Genomic DNA, 24,127 nt, shown 5'->3' with positions numbered 1-24,127 from the left:
GTACCTCTGCCTCGATATAGGGGCCAGCATAAATATCTATAATTAGATAATTCGCCGCTGAAATACACTTGTAGATAGTTTTATTTATAGCTAATTTGAAGGTTATCTACTAAGGTTACACACGGGGTGCTTAAGATAGCCAAGGTTCAGTTTTAAGCGTGAATACATTAGGATTTCAACCTGTAGCTCCTATGCTGACACTGTGTTGGAAAAGTGGACCAGATTAGCACACTTATAGTCGGAAGCTCCGTACTGCGATATACATAGCCCGACCTCCCCCCCTGACCATCTATCACTAGAATTAGCAGTAGCAGTCGAGAGATGATCCAAATCAGTATAGAACAGACGCTAGACCAAATCTCTGAACGGTGATAGTCTCCAGGCAGTAGCTTCGTAATCTTGGGTTAGAATAATGTATTATTGCTACAATAGAGAAGAGGAGAAAAAGGGGGAGTAAAGGGGCCTCAGCGGTACACATCGGCTTTGCTCAGATCCATATTCTTTCAATTTATGATCAACGAAAGAGCACCGCCCAGTTGTTCTTAAATTTCCCGACAGGAACCCTTTAAACTCCGTAGCATCGCAGTCGGATCCTACTCTCAAATGAATGCATGGCTGGTGGACTTTAGCGGCGGCCGTACACCCAGGCTTTACGCCCGGTTGGATCTCGGTCGCTGACTAAGGCAATGCAGAGGGGGACAGAAAAGGGCTAATAACATCATCGAAAGGGTAATGAATGGGATACTTCCAGAGCTCCTCGTGAGGATGATGATCAAGAGGATTGATAAGTGGCAAAACGTCTAACTTATCGCCGCCCTATGAAGAGAATTGGACTTTGGCTTTCAAGTAAATCCAACCTGCCTTGTTTTTCATTAAAATCCCCGATATCCACTAAGAGGTTTTTGGCTAGAGAGCCTGTTTCCAACGTCTCCATTGTCTGACAAATTTCTACACCAACCCGAACCTGGCCAATAACAGCAACTCCTTTGGTTTTAATCTCCGCGACGTTTCGATCCTTTTTGTGCAGTGCCTGGATCGTGGCCTTTCACTGCTGAATCAACCCTTCATATGTCCAGGTTACCCAGGCGACTATGCGATGGGTCATATCGTCCGATAACCTATTGTCCAATGTTATTATCGGATCCTGGTATCCAGGCGAATATCGAGGGATTCGAAGGCAGTCATCTGACCGAAGCTAGTTTGACAAAGTTACCCCGCCAAAGCTGCCTGCTGAACTACCCCGCGATCTATCGCTTTATTCTTCTTGATGGCTGCGACATCAGTCATCCCACAGGCCTAAGCCACCACTCCCCGCTGTAGTTCCAATCGAATTTGACAATCGCGACGGGTATGCTGAAATACTGTCAAGGCGGCGAGATGGGGTTGATCTTGGGGATCCAACTTTAACCAGCTATGTTATAGTGTAAGCTTCTGGGCTTTTCGAGTTATAACCACCTGATCCGTAATATCGAATTCGTCGCATTCACTACTAACATTTGCCGATTGAGCGGAAGTAGTAGTCAGGCCAAGTAAATTCGACAGTGTCTTCTTTTCAGCACACATCACACGACGGCCGCCAATAAACACCTCTTAATCTGAACCCACCAAGGCGCGCCCAGTATCCTGCACGATCCGTCATGACTCCAGTGCGCCGGATCGGCGACATGCGAATGGCCGCGTGGCAGGATGTATTTGAGTGGGATGCCGCAAACCATTCGCTGGATGAAACCGACTCGATGCTATGCATTTGAGGGAGCAAGATCATGGTGGTCATAGGATGACTTCGTTAAAGGCCGCAGCCTTTGCCATGAACTTGTGAACACTTCCTCGACCTCTGTTAATAGTAGAAGTCCCCAGGCTTTACCGCTTGGACGTCAAGAACCTTCGCTGCCACGAGAGTGGCCGAACCCTGGCCGATTCCTTCGAGCCGTCCGCCTTCCCTACAAACTCGAAGATATTGCGACACATGACAATCAAGGCAAATGGGCGTTCCAGGCTGACGAGGTCACTGAGTTTGCCACGATGCGCTCTCAAGCCAACCGGGACCAAGGCATCTCGGCCGATAACTGGGCTCTCTTTGCCCGCACCTGCGAATATCTCCACCATCCTTTGTACCAACGACGCGAGAAACCATAGGAAGTTTGGGCATTGCTACGACCTGCTCTGACCGAATAGGTTGGACAAGCGACGGGCAGAGATGTCTTCCGTACTTCACCGATGGCAACCCCTTAGATGCCGGGAACACAAACATGATCCACCAATGGGACGGATTCGTGTTCAGCTGGAGGGAGGTTATTGGTGACAAGAGACTGGCGATCGCGCAGCAACCCGACCTAATATTTTACCCGTCGCAGATGATCAAAATTGTGCCCGGCCGAGGGTGAAGAGGGGTAGGGTACCGCCGCATCAGGAATAATTTTGCAATTGCTTTTCTTGGATGACAGTAAACCAGGCGAAAGATTGTCGGTACATTCGTCACCATTGATGAGATGCCACGGGTAGTTCTCGCTGTCCTATTTGCCTGTTTTCTGACTTTACAATAGCAGCTGTGGTGTTGTAGATGAAGAAAGGGAAACGGCATGAAACTCGACACTATGAACCGATGCTCGCGCGTCAACTTACAAGTAATTACAGATGAAAGTGATGGACTACGTAGGTTGCCCCTAGAAATCGAATTCAAAGAGAGCTAGCCAGCTTGGCCCTGATTGTGGGGTTGCGCTTGCCTTACCATGTTCTACTATCAGTACGTACTCTAAACATGCAAGAAAACTGGGTGACTCGTGCACAAGTCTAGTCGCGCTAACAATGGTCGGTCGTTGGGTTGTATGGTAGCTATTGTACCGCCACTTTGTAAGTCATACTCAACTGCCACACTACCCTGCCCTGCCGTGGTGCTGCGCTGTTTTTGCTCAGCCCATCGCCTACCGCAAAGCGGCCAGTCATATTCCGAAGATGGGTATCAATGGGAGGGGTGCTCAAGTCATAAATTCTGCCTTGTACGGCGGATTTTGAAGCACCGAGGTTGGAATCCCCATTTCCGTACTGAAGGCCATAAGACCCATCCCGCTCGCTTCTGACACCTCTCGCAATTCCCAGATTTGATTATTTCGTTACAGTCAGCGCATGCGCCCATGGAAGCTGCTGGATTAGCCATCGGAGTTGTAGGGCTCGTCAGCCTCTTCAGCAACTGTTTGGATGTTCTCGACAAATTCGAGGCATACCGGGATTTTGGAACCGACCTCCATTATGTGGCAACTCAGTTTGAGGCTGAGAAACTCCGTTTCGAAAAATGGGGCCATGCCGTTGGTGTCCAGCGAGACGAAGCATTAGACGAAGCATCAGACAACCATCATGAAGCCCTCGACGATCTGCAGACGCGTTCGATAGTTAAAAAACTTCTATCGATAATCAAAGAGATTGGCAGCAATGCAGACGATGCCCTTCTGCCCAAATTGGGGGTAGACGCATCTACTCGCAACGGGCTACTTTTCCGGACCCAGGCCCGTCCGAATCCAAGCGGAACAAGCTTAAGTGGTCATTAAGAGACAAAGCAAAACGCCTGGTTCAAGTAGAACAGTTCGGGAAGCTAGTGCAGAGTTTATACAACTTAGTACCGCCAGATAGGGTGAAGGGTGCACGCGTAGTATACGGAGGGCCCACGTCTGGCAATCATGTCGGACCCACCCCGGATAGTACGCCTTCCCACCCCGATTTATATGGAGACAAGCTAACCCAGATCTCGAGGTGACTACATGGATACCGGGGCATCGAACGCGGAATTACAGCGGATCCTAGCCGAGATAGAGCATAGGATCCAAGGTTAGCTGTCCCACCGTCCCAGCTTGCAGCAACCAGCTAATCAACGCAGCCGAGACGCGAAAGGATATGCGTGCCTGGCTACTAGGTGGCTACAAACCGAATGAGCTTTTCCATAACTCAGCTCAGAAGAGATTGGACGGCACATGCGACTGGTTCCTAGACCGACCGGCATTCCGTAGTTGGGTTTCGCCCGCCTTCCTAGCAGGGCCCAAGGTCCTGTGGATCAATGGACCCGCGGGGTTCGGGAAGACGATCCTCTGTGCTAGAATAGTCGAACACATCTCGGCCGACATTGGAACCCCCGTGGCGCATTTCTTCTTCTCGTCTGACTTCGAGAGCCGTAGCGACCCTTACATAGCGATAAGGTCATGGATATCCCAAGTGATGTCTCATCCCAAGGCGTATGAAGTCGTCTGTGACGAATGCGACGCCCAGGATGGACAGTCAGCAACGCGAGCACATCTCGTTCAGATGTTCCGCAATATCGTCTGCGCTATGCCCGAGTGCACTTTCGTTTTGGACGGGCTGGATGAATGCACTTGGGTCAGAGATGATCAAAAATTTGACAGCGACGCCGTGACCCAATTTCTTAAGGCTCTTAGGCAAGCAGTCGCCGATACGCACACACGAATCCTGATCGTTAGTCGTGATGAAGCGGAAATTCGGCAAGGCCTCATTAGCAATAGGAGCGATGATGTTTTCGAGTACAAGGTTTCCACTGAAGACGTCCATTCCGACGCGGTATCATACTCCAGAAGCATTGTAAACGAGAAATTGTTCAAGAAACTGGAAACAATAAAGCGCGACATTGCTCAGAGGATGGTGAACCGTTGCAGTGGCCAATTCCTGTGGCTCAAGTTGCAAGAGGACTCCCTAGATAGCTGGATGACTAAACGGCAGCTCGAGACCGCAGTCGAGGAGACTCCGGCCGGGCTTGAGCAGACCTACGAGCGATACTGGAGGAGGATGTCGAATTTTCCAGAGTGGAAACGAAGTCGAGCCTTCTCTCTACTACGGTGGACAGCCTTTGCTCTACGACCATTGACGGTTTGCGAGATTAGCGAAGCTCTGCTTATCAATGACGATTGCGATGACCTCCCCATCGAGGAAATGCCGGACTCCATCGATGAAGATTATATCAACAGGGGGATACTGGGCCTCTGTGGTTCGCTACTTGAGGTTCGGAGTACTTCGTCGGAATCGCACGTAGGGGCCAGGACTGTACATTTAACTCATTTCTCAGTCAGGCAATACTTGGTTTCCAACATGTCGGCCCCGGGAAGTTCCATAGTGGCCAACGAGCGAGTCTGGTCCTTTAACGAAGCTTTCCAAAACAGTCAATTGGGTAGGCTGTGTCTACGCTATGTGAATTTCCGAAAGGTCTGGGAAGATACGCTTCAGAAGGACGAAAACCCAGTACAGCGGTCCTTGCGAGACTATGCCGCAAGTTCATGGTATCAACATACAACCATGAGCGTGGCAATTGACGCTGATATGGTTAGCCTTATGAACAGATTCTTTGATATTGATAACGAAAACTGGAACGACTGGAGGACGTGGTTTGACCAACATGATACAGAATCGAATACAGCAAAAGGAGAAAATGATACCATACCAGCCAGTCCTCTACACTACGCATCACAGCTTGGCTTGGTGGAGCCATTGACATATCTTCTTCAGGAGCGCAATTATGACCCAAACGAAAAAACAAGTTCAGGAAAAACAGCCCTAGGAATCGCCTGCAGAAAGGGTCACTTGGCAATAGTTGACATAATTCTTCAAACGGGAGCCGATCTAACCGTTCCGGATAAGGATGGATGGACTCCACTGAACTTGGCCTCATATAATGGACATGTCGAGGTGGTTAAGATGCTGCTCGATAAGGGAGCCGATCTGACCGTTCCGGATAATGATGGACAGACTCCACTCATATCGGCCTCAAATAACGGACATCTCGAGGTGGTTAAGATACTGCTCGATAAGGGAGCCGATCTGACCGTTCCGGATAATGATGGATGGACTCCACTAACCTCGGCCTCAGATAACGGACATCTCGAGGTGGTTAAGATACTGCTCGACAAGGGAGCCGATCTGACAGTTCCGAATACCTATGGAATAACTCCACTGAACTTGGCCTCATATAATGGACATGTCGAGGTGGTTAAGATGCTGCTCGATAAGGGAGCCGATCTGACCGTTCCGGATAATGATGGACAGACTCCACTCATATCGGCCTCAAATAACGGACATCTCGAGGTGGTTAAGATACTGCTCGATAAGGGAGCCGATCTGACCGTTCCGGATAATGATGGACAGACTCCACTCATATCGGCCTCAAATAACGGACATGTCGAGGTGGTTAAGATACTGCTCGATAAGGGAGCCGATCTGACCGTTCCGGATAAGGACGGATGGACTCCACTATACACGGCCTCAATTAACGGACATCTCGAGGTGGTTAAGATACTGCTCGATAAGGGAGCCGATCTGACCGTTCCGGATAATGATGGACAGACTCCACTCATATCGGCCTCAAATAACGGACATCTCGAGGTGGTTAAGATACTGCTCGACAAGGGAGCCGATCTGACAGTTTCGTATAAGGGCGGATGGACTCCACTAAACTCGGCCTCAAGTAAAGGGCATCTTGAGGTAGTTAAGATACTGCTCGACAAGGGAGCCGATCTGACCGTTCCGAATAAGGGCGGATGGACTCCACTAAACTCGGCCTCAAGTAAAGGGCATCTTGAGGTAGTTAAGATACTGCTCGACAAGGGAGCCGATCTGACCGTTCCGAATAAGGGCGGATGGACTCCACTAAACTCGGCCTCAAGTAAAGGGCATCTTGAGTTAGTTAAGATACTGCTCGACAAGGGAGCTGATCTGACCGTTCCGGATAGGAACGGATGGACACCACTCCACACAGCATCAGCGTACGGCTTTGTGGATGTGGTCCAAGTTCTTCTCAAATACCATGAATTTGATGAGATGTGTATGGATAATGATGGTCGTACAGCACTTTTCCTTTCTGCGAGATATGGACACGACAGTTTGGTGCGACTACTGCTTAGAAAATGCCCGTTGGAGCTCTACACCAAGGACCACTACAGTGCAACACCATTATTTGCGGCATTGAGAAATGGACACCTGCAGGTAGCAAAGCTCTTACTCATCACTGATGATACCTGCATTGGTACTAGGGATTGCTTCGATCGGACTTTAATGTGGTGGGCACGAAGGAGTAGGAATACCCAACTGATCCAGCTTATCCACCATTATTCCACGAAGGCAGGCTTACAAGTCGATGAAAGTGACATGAGCACTGAAACTGGGCCAGTAACGTTCAATCCAACGTCAAATTGGTGTAACGTCTGTACATTGTGCATTCGGGATGGCAGTGACTACTACAAATGCGGAATTTGCAACGGAGGTGACTTTGCTATTTGCCTGGAATGCTTCAAGTTTGGCGTCGAGTGTCAAAATAGTTCTCATAGATGGGAGTTACATAAGTGAGTTACATAAGCCGAAAGGCACTATCATTAGTTAGGACTAGATTTCTTCTGTTGAATTATTTGTTTCTGTTAACGGCTCATATCTTCTATTTCAATATATTTGACAGTAATGACAGCATATCAAGATTCCCAAGCTGAAGTGTTTTGTTTGTGGTATCACCTACATGGATACTTAAATTAAAATATGTTGAAAGTTAATTGATCCGTTAGACATATTCTTTTCAAGTTTGCCAGATGATCGGAGGAATTTGCCCTGTTGCACGCACGATGTGCGAAACCGACATTCGCTGTACTTGTTTCTAGTACTTGTCGATTACGGTAACGCACAGTGTGTGGGACAGAGACCTTGATGTGCCTCGCTTTATGAAAATAATCGATGTAGCATCAAGTTTGGAGGTTGCAGGTTTCGCAGGCCACCGATGAGAGTCATACTTCAACGTCGTAGGGACATACAAGCTATTCATGGGGTCTGCAGGCCTCACGACTTATTAGTAAGGATGAACAGTTTGATGTTTTTACCAGTCTATAGGAGCCTTTCTGGAGGTTTTAGTTTCATATTCCCAACACCAGGTATCAACCTAATGCCTCCAAATGTGGCTATTATACTCTAAGACACTAAATTCCAAGTCTACCGATATGAAAAGTTCTGGAGGTATGCACTCGGGTTCTTCTTCTCTTATACCGAGCTGGTTTACTACGAGAGCTTTAAGTACTAAAGAGAAGCATGTGCTTCTTCTGCAGCTCTTTGTGCGGGCTCTGTATCATTGTAATCATCAACTCCAATTCTTACGACTTGCCTGGAGCGACTTGTTCACGGGTTCATCCAGCACCCCGGCAGCACCCCTGCTGTATTTGGCCGGCATTAACCCGCATCTGTCGAAGCCCGTCGAGCCTCTAAGCTATTTCAATACGAATCCGAAGAATAGTGGGCGCTAAGAAAAGAGATTTGAAGGGGCAAGTGTAACTGATCCCCATGCCCCCAGAGCTGGCTCTTATACCCCTGCGTTAAGTGATACCTATAATCTACCGTAGGTCAAAGTGGCAGGTCAAATTTAAGGGTTCACGTTTATTCCGGTTGTAAGGTAGCTCAACTAAACCAGCCCCTAGCCACCAGCTAGCGGCCTAGTGCGGTTACTGCTCAATGGAGAATCAGCAATATAAGACACACTATGTGATTACCTGGGGAGGAGCACCTTCACTTTGGGTTCCAGGCTTATAAATGCTCTATAAAAGTCACCCGTGAGCGTTTCATTTGCCTTGTAGGGATATAAGCCCATCATCAAATGCTGGGTAGACCGCTTATGCTGGATGATCGCTTTGCAGAGCTCCCTTGCTTGCTTGAGATAGTGACTTAGTCAACCAGAAGGGTCTGCGATACGCGATCGGAGTTCAGAGATTAAAGTATCTATTTGCTCCTTGAGCATACCTTGGACAGGAACTCGCTCAGGGACAACGCACAGGAGCAGGTACTTGGATTCGTACAGTTATTTTATAACTGGTATAAGTTCTTCCAAAACCTGTATCTGGACTGTACGGCTCGTATCTCTTTAATTTTCGGAGGTCGAGTCGGTAGTTCATTGCCAATGCAATCGCGTTAATCTCCCGTAGCCGTAGCCATTAGGAAATGTCGATCTTGACACTTTGGATCACATAATCACCCGCCGCTTTTGCTCAGGCATAGGTCACTCTCTCTGCTCGCCTGCCATCACTGCGATTTCGGAGCAGCGTGCAAACAGCAGCGAGTATCACCGAAAAGCCATAAACAACCCTCAGGAATATAAAGTGAAGAAAAATCAACATTTAGAGCCTTGCAAAATTTATGCCTTACAAGCATCCGGGTCGAGGTTGCAGTTGCTGGGGATTCCAAAAGTAACTCTTAGGAAGCCAAACGTAGAAATATATAATAGCGCCGTTCACCTTAATCAAGATATCTAATCTCGTATTCATTCTCCACCAACCCAACTCTTTTCAAATGACACCTTATCACTCAAAGGATCTTCTTTCTAGAGAATTCCCGACGATTGGAAGGTTATCGCTTTTCTACTTCCAGCCACCGGATCTTCGCATAAAATGAAACCTCGTATAACATGAGTCCTTGGAAGAAGACAGGTGACCGGCCTAAGGTGAATATGGGATGAGGCCATCAACTTGGTAATTCAAAACTCAGAAGAACAATCAAAAATCGACAGCCATATCGTTCACAAAATACTCCGTCCCAAAAGCGAAGAGATATATAGCCGAGACACAAACAAGTCTCAAAAACCGTCCTAACTTCGTTTAGATACGAGAGGAAATTCCGGGTTCCGATCCACGCGGTATGCAGACTATGAAACATTTTTCCGAGTTTATTGGTTTGCAACAAGGTATAGTTTACATTACACAAGACACCAACTACCTTCGGTACATGGGAAGGTACGGCCAAGTACAGGGCTACAAAACCCCGCCTCAAACCAGAAGTAACCATCATATTAAAAGAAAAAAAAACATCTGTTTTTGGCCTTCATAAAAATCTCCGGTATACGGAATAAGATGCGGCGATTCTATAAGAAATGGGAGCGAGAAAACCACACAACTATTCCCGATAGCATTAATCTCTCAATGGAACATGTAGGTTGATCAGAAATTTAGCATAGAGCGATAGAGGATTATTCCTCCCGGGGTTTTTGTACCGAGTTGGCCGATCGATTGAACCTGTCAAAGGCCTTTCAAAAGGGAAACAAAACCGACCTTCTTGACTATCGCGAATTCCGTCCATATGCAAGAATTGGTGTAGGTTGGAGACACCCAGGACAGGAGCAGAGTGGACAGTGCCAATTTACTCAATACACAAATCTACACTCTAGCAAAGCGACAAGACGTTTGTCTGGTAACATAGAAGGTTAGAAGCAGAGGAGTACTTTGTTTCTGCCTTTGATTTCTTTTGATTATGCTGCTGTTCTTTTGCTTCGAGTTTCTTTTCTATTGCCGATGGCTGTCATTCATATCACCTAGCTGCTGTTTCAATAAAAAGACCATTTGCCGTACAGTCCAATACCTTTATTGTAATCTTATCACGAAGTCCAGTTCGTGCATTATGTTACACAAGGCGAGGACCGTCACTGCATGGAGAGACAAAAGTCTTTGAACAGTTTTGAGATCTTCCCTTGCATTAACTAAATACCACTGATTAGCATGTTTTACTACAGGACAAAGTTCATAGTGAATGTCATCAATGGTTCGTATCCTTGTTTTATGCATTCTGCGTTCTCATTCCAAAATCAAAGACTTGAAAGAAAATATCTGTCAAGCAAGCTTCCAAGAAGCCAGTTCTGTTTCTGTAGAGATGTATTGTTTCTGATCGGTGAAACCTTCTGCAAGCTCTGCCCTGGGCTGTCTAACTCAGGTTTCTCCTTTGTTGAAGAATAATAATATATCAATATCGGTGTAAGGAACCGACTCTGACAGAAATAAAATGCCACAAGAAATCCCATTGAAATCAATTTCCAATCAGGTTTCGCCTCTCACCCGCTCCTGGAAACTTGAACAACTAGGATAACCAATTCCATTTCTGACTCCTCCAGTGGCACTACTGAATCAGACATATTCTACAACACATCGGGCGTTGCTGATGTCACCGTCCCGGAACACCAATCTTGACGCCGATTCTCGTCTTCGGATGAGATATCATTGCTTCGAAACAGTTCTCCATCTTCTTTCAGACTAGAATCCTTCCTACACAGAGAGTTTTCCAAGCAGTAGCTTTCCTGAAGCGAAGATGTCGAAATTTGCCAGGCTTTTAAGGTTTCTGGAGGACGATGAGCCTACTGACGACGAGCAGGTCTCAGCCAACCTTTATGAACAACGGATTAACGCGTTTCAGAACGTGCCGATCTTCTCCTCAGCTGTCAGCGATTTCTTTGAATCAATCTTGCCTCAGAAAGGCCCCGCAACAAATCTCACTCCCCAGTATGGACTGATGGGAGTTCGCCAGGATGCCAGCACCAAACCTCCCGAAGATCGCCTGATCCTTGCAAACTTCAACACCCCTTGGTCTGCATTCATATGCGGCTCCCAAGGTGCCGGCAAAAGCCACACCCTGTCATGTCTCTTAGAAGGTGCCCTTCTGAGGAACAATGATGCTGGCGAGCTCCCTAACCCCTTGGCTGGGATGGTCCTTCATTATGACAATTACTCCAATTACACCACAACTCAGCTTTGTGAGACAGCCTATCTGTGCTCTTCAGGCATCCCGGTGAAGGTTCTTGTGTCTCCCTCTAACATTTGGGCTATGAAGCGGTTGTATAATAACCTTCCAGGACTACACCCGGACTCGCCACGCCCCAAGGTACTACCGCTGTATTTCACGGAGCACCAGTTGGACATCTCCAGGATCCTCAAACTCATGGCTGTCGATCCAGTAGCCAAAGATGTGCCACTTTACATGGAAGTCGTCATGAACATCATCCGCGAGATGGCCATGGAAGGAACTGGATTCACTTATGCGGGATTCCATAAACGTATCAATGAAATATCCTGGGTCAGAGGCCAAGATATGCCCTTGAAAATGCGCATGCAGCTTTTGGATGCTTTTCTCGCCCCTTCCTCCCTAACAAAAATCACGAAGCCAGCGTTTGCAGACCAAGATATCTGGGATTTTGAGCCGGGTAGCTTGACTATTGTCGACCTTAGTGACCCCTTCGTCAGCTCTGATGACGCGTGTTCTCTATTCTCCATCTGCATTTCTATCTTCCTAGAGGAACGTAGCCGATGTGGACGGGTCCTGGCATTGGATGAAGCCCACAAGGTAAGCTCTCATCTAAGCATAGATTAATGGCAAGGCTAAAATCAAGCAGTTCCTCGCACAGACCGGCGAAGCTCGATTACTCACCAGTGACTTGACGTCGATTATTAGACAGCAGAGACACACGGGTACGCGCGTGCTTATCGCAACTCAAGAACCTACCCTTTCTCCTGAGCTGATAGACTTGGCCAACGCAACCTTCGTCCATCGTTTCTTGTCACCCGCCTGGTACGAAATTCTGAAGAAACATCTCGCTGGTGCCAATAAACAAGACTCTGGCTCTAAAAACACGCTCTTCGATACTATCGTCACCCTCGGAACGGGCGAGGCTCTGCTTTTTTGTCCTACTGCACAAGTTGACATCGAGACTTCCAGAGAGGGTACCGAACAGGTCGAATCATTGGGTAATGGCTACATCAAGCTCAAGGTTCGGAAGCGCTTGACTGCGGACGGAGGCAGAAGCATTCTGGCCTCTGATTCATCGATCCACGTTACGGGCCCGGCAACTGCAGATGACGTTCTCATGTATATTGTACCTGAGAAGGCGTCGGGTAGTGGGAAATCTGGTGCAAAGAATGCGGCAAAGACGGGATTGGGTCCGAAAGCCGCGAAGGTGCCAAACATTAACACCACGCACGGCCAGGATCATTCGAACGCGAAGGCAAACACGAGTGCTAGATATGCTAAAGTCAAGAACAAGCCATGCGGGAGTTAACGAAGCCCAGCGCTGTGACGCGGAATGACTTGAATCCCGATCAAATAGACAACTCATTGTTGCAGAAGTAAGACGCCCGGCCCACGGTAGAATCAGGAAGGAATCATGGACTTCGTTCTTGGATCTGCCGAGAAAGAAAAAGACGGAATTCTACAACGAAATTGAGGCTGTCTTGGGATTCTCGCGCGGCTCTCCATCGAAAGCTTGAAGACGTCCTCGCTTAGCGGCCAAAGTAGTCCGATTTGATGACTTTCATCGAGGATGTCAAGAGCGTCGTCAACTGAGTGCTAGCTAGATGACACGTGCTGCAGTATTTAGGGCCCCCCGGGGCCAGCTTGGTATTGGTCCTTCACGGACCTTCATGGTACTAATACAGTCCATACTTAGATCGCCCTATCTAATAGAAAGCCCGAAATAACATAACTAGAGGTAGACTGGAAATTATCTTAGTGGCCTAAGACTCTGAAAACACATGGAATATCTTACAAGTGCTAGGAAGCACATTCTAGTTCTCAAGAGTCTTGTCTACCAGTGTTATATTAATATGTGATATTGGATTCCTATGATTCAACTTTGTTTACCACCGAAAAAAGTGAATTCTATTCCCAGTCGTACCAGTTTCTGTTCCATAAGATAAGATTATCCTCCCGTTACTGACGTGGCTGCCGAATAAGTCTCTGATCTTTCGCTGAAACCCTCACGACCCATCCGAAATGGATTCCCTCTCTAGTCCTCTGTTTACTTCAAATAAATGTGCGGGTCCTTGCCACTAGGTCGTCGAATCTCCACCAGAACTGTAATTATCAGCATAGTAAAATTCAAGACCATAACGAACCTGTGCCTTAGCTGCTCTTCACTAGGGTTTTTTAGAGCCGCGCTGCTACCGGCAACCATTGAAACAACTCGTCTGTTGGCTATGAAAACAGGGATACCTAAATCACCCTCAGCAAAGAAGCTGCGCATGTCTGCCTGTTTGTATCTCTTGGGGAAAGGACAATGATATCTTCTTAGGCGATTGCTCCGTCACAGTGAGCCGTCGTCTGTTTCTTTCGTACCATGCCTCTACTCCGTTCTTGACGCCAATCGTCCGCCGTGCTTGAGAACCCGAGTTGCGCCAATCGAGCTCTCGCCCGTAAGCTCAAGCCGCATAACTACAAATCCCCACCAGGCAACACCTGCTGTTGTCCAAGGTGATTTTCGTAGAGGGGCCTGTGATGGAGGCTGTTGATTCCCGTGCTGGGATCATTTCGACTCTGCCGCTCTGCCAATCGAAAGGTCCGACAAGCGAATAAATCCAGACAAGCTTACGAGTGTCGGTGGTCTCCCCGTGAGTCAAGAGAAGCAAGCAAGGCGTATATGGAATATATCGTTTATTCCATGGGATATCACTATATACATATGTCTCAGTTTGTTCATTCCACTGGTATAACCCATTTCTTTCATTTCCTAACGAAGAGACACGCCAGATCGATCCGTGAACATCCTGCTGGCAATATTCATGCTTTGGAGCTCCTGGAATAGAAGCTTTGCAGCATATGGAATCTGGATCTGTGCGATCTTCGTCTTGTTCTTGCAAGGTCGGCATTCGAAGGTCTGGTTGGCGAGGTGACTATGACACGTTAGCGTTGAGAATGACAGTGAAATAAAATATTATCCTGGGGGATGACCACTTATGCCAGTGGAATAACAACATCAAGGGAAAGAAAAGGGAGAACTCACGCAATAGGAGTCATAAGACCACAGATCTCGCAGACGTGGACTCTGAATGCGTCCGACACCTCGAACAAACGCTCCTTCAAGAATGCCGCGGCACCGTGAGCGATCATGCAATCACGCTCCATTTCTCCGAAACGCAAGCCACCATCTCTGGCACGACCCTCGACAGGCTGGCGTGTCATTATCTGTACCGGACCACGGGCTCTGGCGTGGATCTTGTCGTCGACCATGTGACGCAGACGCTGGTAGTAGGTGGGTCCAAAGAAGACCTGGGCTCGCATCTTTCGTCCAGTGTGGCCGTGATACATGATCTCGAAACCACGGGACTGGTACCCATGCTCACGCAATAGGTTCGAAACAGAGTCGACGGTAACATCGGTGAATGGTGTAGCGTCGCCCTCCATGCCCTTCAGTGTTGCAACCTTGGACAGCAGACACTCAATTAAATGAGCAATGGTCATACGAGACGGAATGGCGTGAGGGTTGATGATAATGTCAGGTACCAAGCCTTCACGGGTGAACGGCATGTCTTCCGTACGGTAAGTGACACCAATGGTTCCCTTTTGTCCGTGACGAGATGCGAACTTGTCACCAATCTGGGGGATTTTGGTCGTTCGTACTCGTACCTTGACATAGCGTAGGCCATCGGCATTGGTTGTCATCACCACGGAGTCGATAATTCCACTCTCAGTACTGCGCAGGGGAGTCGATGCATCCCGCTTAACATGCGCCTTAGTCCGCTGTCCCATCTCCTCGTTTTCAGGGTTGATGGGCGACGTCTTGCCAATGATGATGTCCTCACCCGAGACTCTTATGCCAGGAGCAATGATACCGTCATCATCGAGCTTGTCGTACGTGCCTTGCTTCAGTCTTAGCGTGTCACTGCGGAAAGGCTTCTCGAACTGCTCAATTGTGTTGATACCAACACGTTTCTCGCAATCGCTGTATGATCGGAAAAACAAGCTTCGGAAGAGACCTCGATCAATACTACTCTGGTTCATGATAACCGAATCTTCTTGGTTGTATCCCGAGTAGCAGGCGATGGCAACGATGGCGTTCTGCCCGGCAGGAAGCTCTCGAAACTTCAAGAATTCCATGGAGCGGGTGGTGCCCAGAGGCTTCTGAGGGTAATAAAGGATGTTGGCCATGGTATCCATGCGACGAGAGTAATTGGTAAGGAAGAAACCCATGGCTTGCTTGCCCATGGCAGATTGGTAAGTGTTACGAGGGGACTGTGAGTAGTGTTAGTGTGAATCAAGCGAAAGTAGGGAGGGATGCGTGCCTGGTTATGATCGGGAAAAGGAATGATGCTGGCACAAATACCAAGAATCATACTTGGGTGGATCTCGCAGTGAGTATATGCATGCGTCGTTGGGTTGATCTTCGTCTTGACACGTTGGTTCAAGTCGTCTCCGAAATCTTGCACCTGAGAACCACCTTTCTTGACCCGTCGGTAGATTTCGAGGTCCTCAGGTGTCATGCAGATCATTGCAGTCTCCTCTTCTTCGGCATCAAGATACTCGATGACACCATCGTTCACCAGGCCATTCCAGCCGTAGAACTCACCGCTTTCGGCCTCAACGTAGGCATCTTGCTCTAGTCTAACGACCTTCTCTTTGGTCAGAATCAGCTTTCCCCTGTTCTCCTCGTCCTCGTCTCCTTGGTCGACAACAAACAATGGACGCATGACTCTGCCTGCGTCCGAGAAGATCTTGAACTCTCGATCACGAATATCTCGGACCAGAGAAACCTCAGCAGGAATCTGGTTGGTGCGGCGAAGTTGCTGGACATCCTTCACAAGTGACTTGGGATCCTGGTGGACACCAATCCACGAACCATTGAGGAATATCTTGGTGGCATTGGGGTAGCGCGTTGCATCGTACTCCTCCAGGACTTCCATGTTTCGGGTGATCATATAATCGATAATAGGTTCAGTAGACGTCCCCACGCTGATAGAGCACATTAAGGACAAATTCTTCACCAGACCACAAGCTTGACCCTCCGGCGTCTCTGCAGGACAGACAAGACCCCAGTGCGTGTTGTGAAGCTGCCGTGGCTTGGCGAGCTTTCCGTCTCGGCCGACAGGAGTGTTTGTTCGTCGCAAATGTGAAAGGGTCGAGGAGAATGTGTATCTGTTCAGCACCTGGGAAACACCGGCTGTGGAGCTCATGGCCTTCTTTTGATCACCCCAGTTTCCGGTGGCAAGGGAGTATTTAAGACCGTTGGTGACGATGCCCGCCTTGATGCCGAATTGCACTTGGAAATCTTTATCCTGCTCAACACAACGCTTCAAAGTCATAGTAATCTCCTGAGTGAGGCGACGGACAATGTTGCGGAAGAGCTTCGCCAGCAGCGGGCCAGCAAGATCGAGACGCTTTTTGCCAAAGTGGTCACGGTCATCGGTGTCACGTCGACCTAGTGCACACTGCAGAAGCTTGTGGACCATATAACCCAAAAAGAAAGCCTTTCGGGTCTCGCAACCCTCGCCTTGAGAGATGTGTGGCAACATTTCCTTCTGGAGGATGTCCCTGGCAGCCCTCACACGGCGGTCTCGAGTCATACCTGTCGTCTGGTTGCCACGCTTACCGATGTAATCAAGAGCCACCTCGCGATCTTGAATGCAGAACGCTTCCTCGATACACGGTCGGAGCATCTCAAGCATCTGACTGTCATTGCGGTCGTAGCAAATCTGGTTGAGAATGTCCTCGTCGGACACAACGCCAAGTGCTCGGAAGACGATGGCAATAGGCAAGTCAGACTTGACGTATGGCAAGGTCGTGTGGATGGTCTGGCCGTAGCCTCCTCGCGATGAGTCTCCCTTAGTGTAAAGCTTAAGCATCAGTGATGAAATGAGACGGGAGCCCTTCTCCAAAGCGCTTCGAATCTCAGCTGTGTAGGAGAATGGACTGGGTTGGGCTTTCTTGAAGACCTGAACGATGTTTGCTGCAGAACGCTCCTGGGCGATGAGGACCTTCTCACTTCCATTGATAATGAAGTAACCACCTTGGTCGTAGGGACACTCATTCAGCACGAACAGGTCGTCTTCAGTCTCGCGACTCAGATGGCAAGCCCTGGACTTGACCATGACAGGAATCTTGCCAATGAAGACCATATCTGGGTTGTCCTTGTTCCTATCGTTATTTCTTCTATCGTCGACGGGTTGAGACACAATCTCTTCCTCCCAAACCAGACGCGTGGGTTGTTCCTGGGTCCTCGCATATTCTGCCTGCTGATCATCGTCCATTTCATGCAACGGGACGGGCTGCTCGACGCATACTGATCGCTTGTAGTCAATCTTAACGTACAGGGGACTCGAATATGTGAGGTTTCGGTCGCGGCATTCGTAGGGAAGGAGGGGGGTGGACAAGCCATCACCCTCAGTGATGATAGGTCTGGATACAGTGATGTGGCCCAACTTCAGCTCATATCGGCGAAGAACAATGTTGCGTTCCGGTGTCGAATCGGAAGGATTGTTCTGATCAAGACTAATTGTCGAGTACTCGTCAATAAGCTCCTGAATCGTCGTTTCCTGGAAATCGTTGAACGAATCAATCTGTTGGGAGACTAGGCCCTTGGTGTCGAAATATGAAGAGATGACTGTCCAGCAATCCTCGGGGGTGATGGCCTCGTCGGCATACTCTTCCTCGTACTCATACACTTCCTCGTATTCCTCCATCTTCGCGCGGTGTTTATGTTCTTGGTGGGAATTAAATGTAGAGGCGTCTTTGGTCTGAGGAGTTCAAAAATGGTAGCTGCAAGACAGGTCCAAAAACGAGGCGCGATTCGGAAGATGATGTACAAAGCTCCCAGACGAAGTAGAGGTGAAGAACGCGAAACGAGTGATGTTGAAATCGACAGGGTAATTCGGGTGTGCTGTTTTTAGAGAGTCCGGTGGCGACTGTAGCAGACGTAGGAAGGATCGATGTTGATTAATGGCAGAAGAAACAATCCGAGACAGCCTGCAAAAAAGGGAGGCTGTCGCGAGGCCTGTAATTCTCAAGTTTCCAAGTTTCAGCAGATAGGCGAGTTCGATTATCAGGCTCGAAGCAACACGACTGCGGGTTGAGGTAGAAAATGGCCTGAGACAATGAACAGTCCTACGCTCAATGCCTGGATGGATCAAGGGCGACGAAGCAACTTGTTGGATTGAGACTGCTGGCTTCCGAAATTACCAAGCAGCAATCTGCCTGACGAGGTCAGCGCTGCACAGTAGAAGTCATCAGAGTTATCAAAAAGGTCAGCGACGCACCCTGAGATATACGAAATGTTCCTTTTCTCAATGCGCGTTGATGCCCTTCGCCGCGGCTCTGTGGTGTTGTCAAGTGGAATGCGGCAGCCAAATCTTTCTAGGATCCCAGGACAGGCTGAAGAAAGGAAGTCGCGAGCGGAAGACGGGATAAGTTGCGCTAATCCCGACAGGGGAAGGCGGTGGCGGGTCATCACGTGCCATTTTGACGAGGCTTCAGGCAAGGCGAGTTAACATGCTGTGAACCAATGAACACGCACTGCTCAACTGCGGGTGTGGAAAGACAAAGACACCAGTCCACTTCTACTTTTGCAAGCGCGGCCGCAAGGCCACGCCCGGTCATCTAAAAGCGCATATGGCCAAGAATAGTATAGATTCCCTCCTAGGCACGACCAAGGGAGCTCGTTTGTTTTGCCAATGGGCGGAGGAGACCAATTTCTTTACTGAGATCTGCCCATCGCACTGAACAGGAATGTTAGATGAAGACAGTCCCCTGTAACATAGATTCGACTAGCATTGACCATGCCGGCACTGCGCCCGGCACGTCTCACGTGATGAGACGTTAAATTTCAATCAATCAATCAATCAACCAATGATAAGCGCTTGGACTACAGATGCATGACCAATTCCCTTTACGTCCCCATCCAGGCACCTACTAGAAATAACGCACACGGGCCACAACCACTAAATTTCACTAACTATAAGGCTGCTAGAGGGTCCACGTTTGGAGCAGCTCCTCTGAGTAGCGAGGTAGTTAAAATTCGCAGACTGTGAGTTTCTCCCGGTAGCGCGATTTATCGCTAAATTAATTGTAACTTGCGTTATACAGGCTCTTACTACTACCATTTGAGAAGTTAGTCAATGGAATATAACCTTTCGCGTAGCAGACGAGTGTCACGACCTGGGTTGGATCGCATTGGTAGAGACCTCGATTAGGTGCTATCGACGAAGATTCTACTCTAAGGAGCGAAGGAAAGAAGATGACAACTTAGGTTTGAGGGAGCGCGACTAAGTCATCCACGCTTGGCGGGGCTCCTACAAGGGTTATGATTGGCTTCCCATCTGACACTGCCATGGCAGGTGTTCCAGCTGTAAGTCACCTGGTTGTAGTGAGTCTGCGAGGGTTGACCTTCACAACGAGGACCAAGTTAATATACCTACTATCAGATCGCACTATATTCTAGCTATATACAACGGTAAAGAAGGAAATACAGGTAGAGGGATCCAGGCGTTACGAGAGCTCTAAATTTGTGACAGCTGTGCCTGAAATGGGATCCGGAGCTGCAAGAACCTTGCGTCCGGATCCAACAAAGGAACCATCGAGGGCATATAAAAACATAGTTTGTGTTCTCGGAAAACTCGCTTATTTTACTTTCCTCCTCAGTGTAACGAAACCTCTAATAGTCTAGCTGCGTAAACCACTAAAGAGTCTGTAAGGGTTTGTGCTAGTAAGTAAGTCCTGCTGCGGAGTGTGAAGGTCAACCCTGTGAAGGTCAACCCTCGCAGACTCACTACAACCAGGTGACTTACAGCTGGAACACCTGCCATGGCAGTGTCAGATGGGAAGCCAATCATAACCCTTGTAGGAGCCCCGCCAAGCGTGGATGACTTAGTCGCGCTCCCTCAAACCTAAGTTGTCATCTTCTTTCCTTCGCTCCTTAGAGTAGAATCTTCGTCGATAGCACCTAATCGAGGTCTCTACCAATGCGACCCAACCCAGGTCGTGACAGCAGTTTGCCTCACCAATGGGTTAGATTGATGCTTAGATTGATCACTGAAGTGGAGACTGTCTATCTATGAAATGCCTGGGAGTCCTGTCCCTTATATACCCATCTCTCCTTCACTGATCCCCACTTGGATATGTTGGTTGTCCAACATATCCAACATATCCACTCCTGTAGGTCACGTGACCTGTCGGTCCTTTCCTTCCTCCGATGCGGGGTCCCGTGATCCTAGCGTCTGTATCCACCTGGCCTGCCGACGGGCCTGTAATGTTGGTTCAGGGCCAACGGTTCGTAACACTCAGTTAGATAATTAACAGTATTTGGCCATGTTGAGCTGTATAGTTTCGCAGTGAGCCCGTCACAAAATTAATCTATGTGTACCTTACTATAACGTCAAGCTACTAATTCTATACCTATGGGTATGTGTTGTAAAAGTGACCAATAGAAGAACGGGTGTAATCTGAATAACGGACGTCCAAATTGGCATAGTAACCGTCCCGTTACGACACTAGACTGGACGTGTAAGTCGATGTAGTGTAGTCACACAGATTATCCGATAGTGCTAACAGAATTAATTTGATATGAACTGAATATAATCATTAATAGCCGACTGTGGCTGGAGGGCATCGGCACACACACAAGGCAAGAATGCTTGCACAAAGCAGCTGCTGATCGGCCAGAGGGCGCTGGCATATAACAAAGAAACGTAAGCACGAGAGCACCCGCCAACAGAAAACCCAGAAGATAAGCAAGCCAACCAAAACAAGAGCACCAAGCCACCGGCAGTCAAGGGCACCTGTATCCACAAGGAAGTCAAGGATCGAAAGCATCGTAAAGGGGCTGGCCAGAAGGAGCTGGCCGCCAGCAAGGGGTCAAAGACATTGGGGAGGACTGGTCGCAGGGCGTCTCCGGCAGGGGCCATCACTGTTTGACAGTTGACGGATTATTCAAGGGCAAAAGCGGTCAAAATGGAAATAAGATCTATGGATTGATGTCAATGAGCCCGGAAATGGACGAACCAGGGCATTCAGAATGATGAAAGGCCACAAAACTTCGGCCAAGAGGGCATTTGGGGGGCTGTGGCCTCAGATATGGAGGGCTGCGAGGTAGACAGGACGAATTGTAGTATTTAGGGACCTTCCGGGCCAACTTGGGATTGATCCCTCACCCACATTCATAATACCGGTACGGCCCCCAGTGATTGGAATCCGACACTACTAGTACATGAGCTAACAACTTCAATAAGGATAAGATTATAGGCGGTCAACAGCGAAAGACTAGTATAGTTGTTAAATGTGAAATTAGTGGTATGAGGTCACGGTGAGGTACACCTGAGATACGTGAAATACTTTGGTGACCCTTCCGATCACCCCAACCTGTATTTCTCTTCTTCACCTTCGTATGTAGCTAGAATGCTAGTACCAGTGCGATCCCACATTGGCAAATAAAAACTCAATTTTATTTCTCTGCAGGAAATTCAAGTACGAATTAGCTGAGACAGTCCTATTTGAAAGTTGTGGTAACTGCGAAGGTAGAGTGCGGAAATGGGCCGTGCATCCACATAAAAGTCCACTTACTATAGCACATCATGTGACTGAATCTCGCTTATTGCACCGCTCGGCTTACTAGATATATCTTCTTAATAATATGCACAACTCAGTTCTTTCCACTAACAATCTCAACCCTCCATCACGATAGCCCGCTTTGGTGCATACACAATGGCTACAACAACAACAACCACCACCACGAGAGCCAGAACAGGCATAATAATCTCGCGTACCTTGAGCTCACCTGCACCTGTAGAATTGAACCTTTGGAAATCATCAAATCCTCAGCCATCCGACCCCAATTTATCAACAACGACCATACCTCATCCTCAGCCATCAGGCTCCCGTCAATCCACTATGGCTCAGCCAGCCAGCAGCACGAGATTGACGACGCCATCGGAGCAGGAGAGAAGTCAGTACTATTATGGCCTCCCCAGCCAGCCCAAGCTCGTGGCTCGAAGCAACTTCCACGAAATGCCGTGGGCACCAATTGTCCAGGGTCAGCATTTGCTACGCAAACGCATCACTAACATCGGTTCCGGCCATCCCCTCGTCACCAAGTATAACGCTGATCTGCAGCATCGTCTCATAGGCGTCCTCTCCTCGACCAAATGGACGTCAATTGATGTGGTTCGTATCGGCTATGACGACGACAACAAAGATCAGAAGCCTGTAGTGCTCTGGGTTGCAGTCGAACCGGAGAGCCTCGACCCTGGCCTCGGGCTGCAGTTGGCCGAGCAATGCCGCGCCGCACTTTCCCATGCTGGCGTCGAAAACGTCCACTGCGAGATACGTGAGGCTACCGTGACCACCTCAGTTGTGAATTCGCATTCTCGGCCTTTAATACCCCTCAAGCAGTGCGGGCTCGGTAGTACGCGCTATCTTACTCTCACCCCGACTCTCGGACAGAGCGTTGCTGCTGAAAAGACACCGGGCAAGGAGGGGACCCTCGGCCTCTACCTGTGCATAGGCGATCCTAAAGTCGAAGGCCAACGTGTCAAGTGCGCTCTGATATCCCATCACGTCGCTTATGATGATGACCAGGATTCCTGCATGCGCGTCGCTCAGAACGGCAAGCCACAGACCCGAATCATGGTGCCGGGAGACGCTACTTTGAAGAAGATTGTTGATGAAGTGACTGCCACCGTCGCCTTCTGGTCAGAGCATTCATCGCCAGATTCCGCCAACGCCTTACACAAGGCTCAGCGACTCCAAGCCCATCTCTCCACACTCTCTACGAAGTCCTCCCGCTGTATTGGCCCTGTCATTTACTCTCCTGCCCGGATGCCCGAGAAGATACCTGGCATGGCCGCCAGCGACGACGATGGGGAAGTCCAGTGGTTGCCCGACTACGCCTTGGTCAGACTAGACGGGACACGATTCGGCGACAGCAACCAAGTCTTCCTCGGCACCTTGGGCGACGATGTGGTCAACAAGCTCAATCATGGCTTCTTGAACCACTATTTTACCCCACCGTCCGACGGTATATTGCGACTCCGACAGACCGTTCCGCTCGAGGAAATCACTAGTCCGGTGGCCAAAAACATGTATACCGATGAATACCTTCTCAGAGTAGGCAAGAGAGGCAGATCCACGGGGCTGACATAGGGTATCAGCAACGAAGTGAGAAGCCTAACGCGTGTCGTTGTCGGTGGCCAAACCCGCGTGTGTTCTCAGTGGTGCATTTTATCCCGAGATAGTGGGTTCTTTTCGCACCTCGGTGACTCTGGTTCGTGCGTCTGGGACCTTGCGGGTAGAATTGGTGGCATACTAGATGGCGGTAGCGGCGACCAGACCGGTCTCCACGATATCACGTATGCCACGCATATAGACCGCATCAAAGAAGATATCAAGAAGCGCTTCCCTTCCGTCTGTCTTCTGTAAGAAGCTTCCTCTATATTATTAGTCACTTTCTCAATCGCCCACCCAACTCCTTCCCAAACTAACTAGTTCTTTACAGGTAATGGATGTTTTGATAAGGACGGACTAATTTACAGCCCCTTCCTGTTAATTGCTTTGCCTGACCTGGCACAAGCACATCCACAAGAAATGATCTAAGAACCGCTTG

General features: G+C 48.8%; 6 protein-coding genes across 6 annotated transcripts; 5 read left to right on the top strand and 1 right to left on the bottom strand.

Moving 5' to 3' along the window:
* Positions 1-3,131: 3,131 nt before the first annotated feature.
* Positions 3,132-5,232, top strand: BCR38DRAFT_306774 (ankyrin-1; the record flags this gene model as incomplete). Its single annotated transcript, XM_040854623.1, has 2 exons — positions 3,132-3,308; positions 4,033-5,232. Coding segments are annotated over 2 exons (1,377 nt in total), but the record flags the coding sequence as incomplete, so codon positions are not given.
* Positions 5,233-5,688: 456 nt separating this feature from the next.
* Positions 5,689-6,265, top strand: BCR38DRAFT_505308 (ankyrin repeat-containing domain protein; the record flags this gene model as incomplete). The annotated part of the gene is made up of 1 exon (XM_040864919.1): positions 5,689-6,265. A coding segment is annotated over one exon (577 nt), but the record flags the coding sequence as incomplete, so codon positions are not given.
* A 349-nt stretch (positions 6,266-6,614) lies between these two features.
* BCR38DRAFT_451202 (uncharacterized protein) lies at positions 6,615-7,372 on the top strand (the record flags this gene model as incomplete). The annotated part of the gene is made up of 1 exon (XM_040861448.1): positions 6,615-7,372. A coding segment is annotated over exon 1 (521 nt), but the record flags the coding sequence as incomplete, so codon positions are not given.
* A 3,713-nt stretch (positions 7,373-11,085) lies between these two features.
* Positions 11,086-12,826, top strand: BCR38DRAFT_490676 (uncharacterized protein; the record flags this gene model as incomplete). Its single annotated transcript, XM_040864549.1, has 2 exons — positions 11,086-12,114; positions 12,164-12,826. The coding sequence occupies 2 exons, from the start codon at positions 11,086-11,088 to the stop codon at positions 12,824-12,826; spliced, it is 1,692 nt and encodes a 563-aa protein (XP_040710093.1).
* Positions 12,827-14,272: 1,446 nt separating this feature from the next.
* BCR38DRAFT_461706 (beta subunit of DNA-directed RNA polymerase) lies at positions 14,273-18,218 on the bottom strand (the record flags this gene model as incomplete). Its single annotated transcript, XM_040862553.1, has 3 exons — positions 14,273-14,435; positions 14,546-15,774; positions 15,825-18,218. The coding sequence occupies 3 exons, from the start codon at positions 18,216-18,218 to the stop codon at positions 14,273-14,275; spliced, it is 3,786 nt and encodes a 1,261-aa protein (XP_040710092.1).
* Positions 18,219-22,416: 4,198 nt separating this feature from the next.
* BCR38DRAFT_490674 (uncharacterized protein) lies at positions 22,417-23,667 on the top strand (the record flags this gene model as incomplete). The annotated part of the gene is made up of 1 exon (XM_040864548.1): positions 22,417-23,667. One exon carries the CDS (start codon positions 22,417-22,419, stop codon positions 23,665-23,667), a length of 1,251 nt encoding a protein of 416 aa, XP_040710091.1.
* Positions 23,668-24,127: the final 460 nt, after the last annotated feature.

This window comes from Pseudomassariella vexata, assembly GCF_002105095.1.
Source record: "Pseudomassariella vexata strain CBS 129021 chromosome Unknown BCR38scaffold_23, whole genome shotgun sequence".
Lineage (NCBI taxonomy): Eukaryota > Fungi > Ascomycota > Sordariomycetes > Amphisphaeriales > Pseudomassariaceae > Pseudomassariella > Pseudomassariella vexata.
This window is presented reverse-complemented; position numbering and strand designations above follow the sequence as displayed.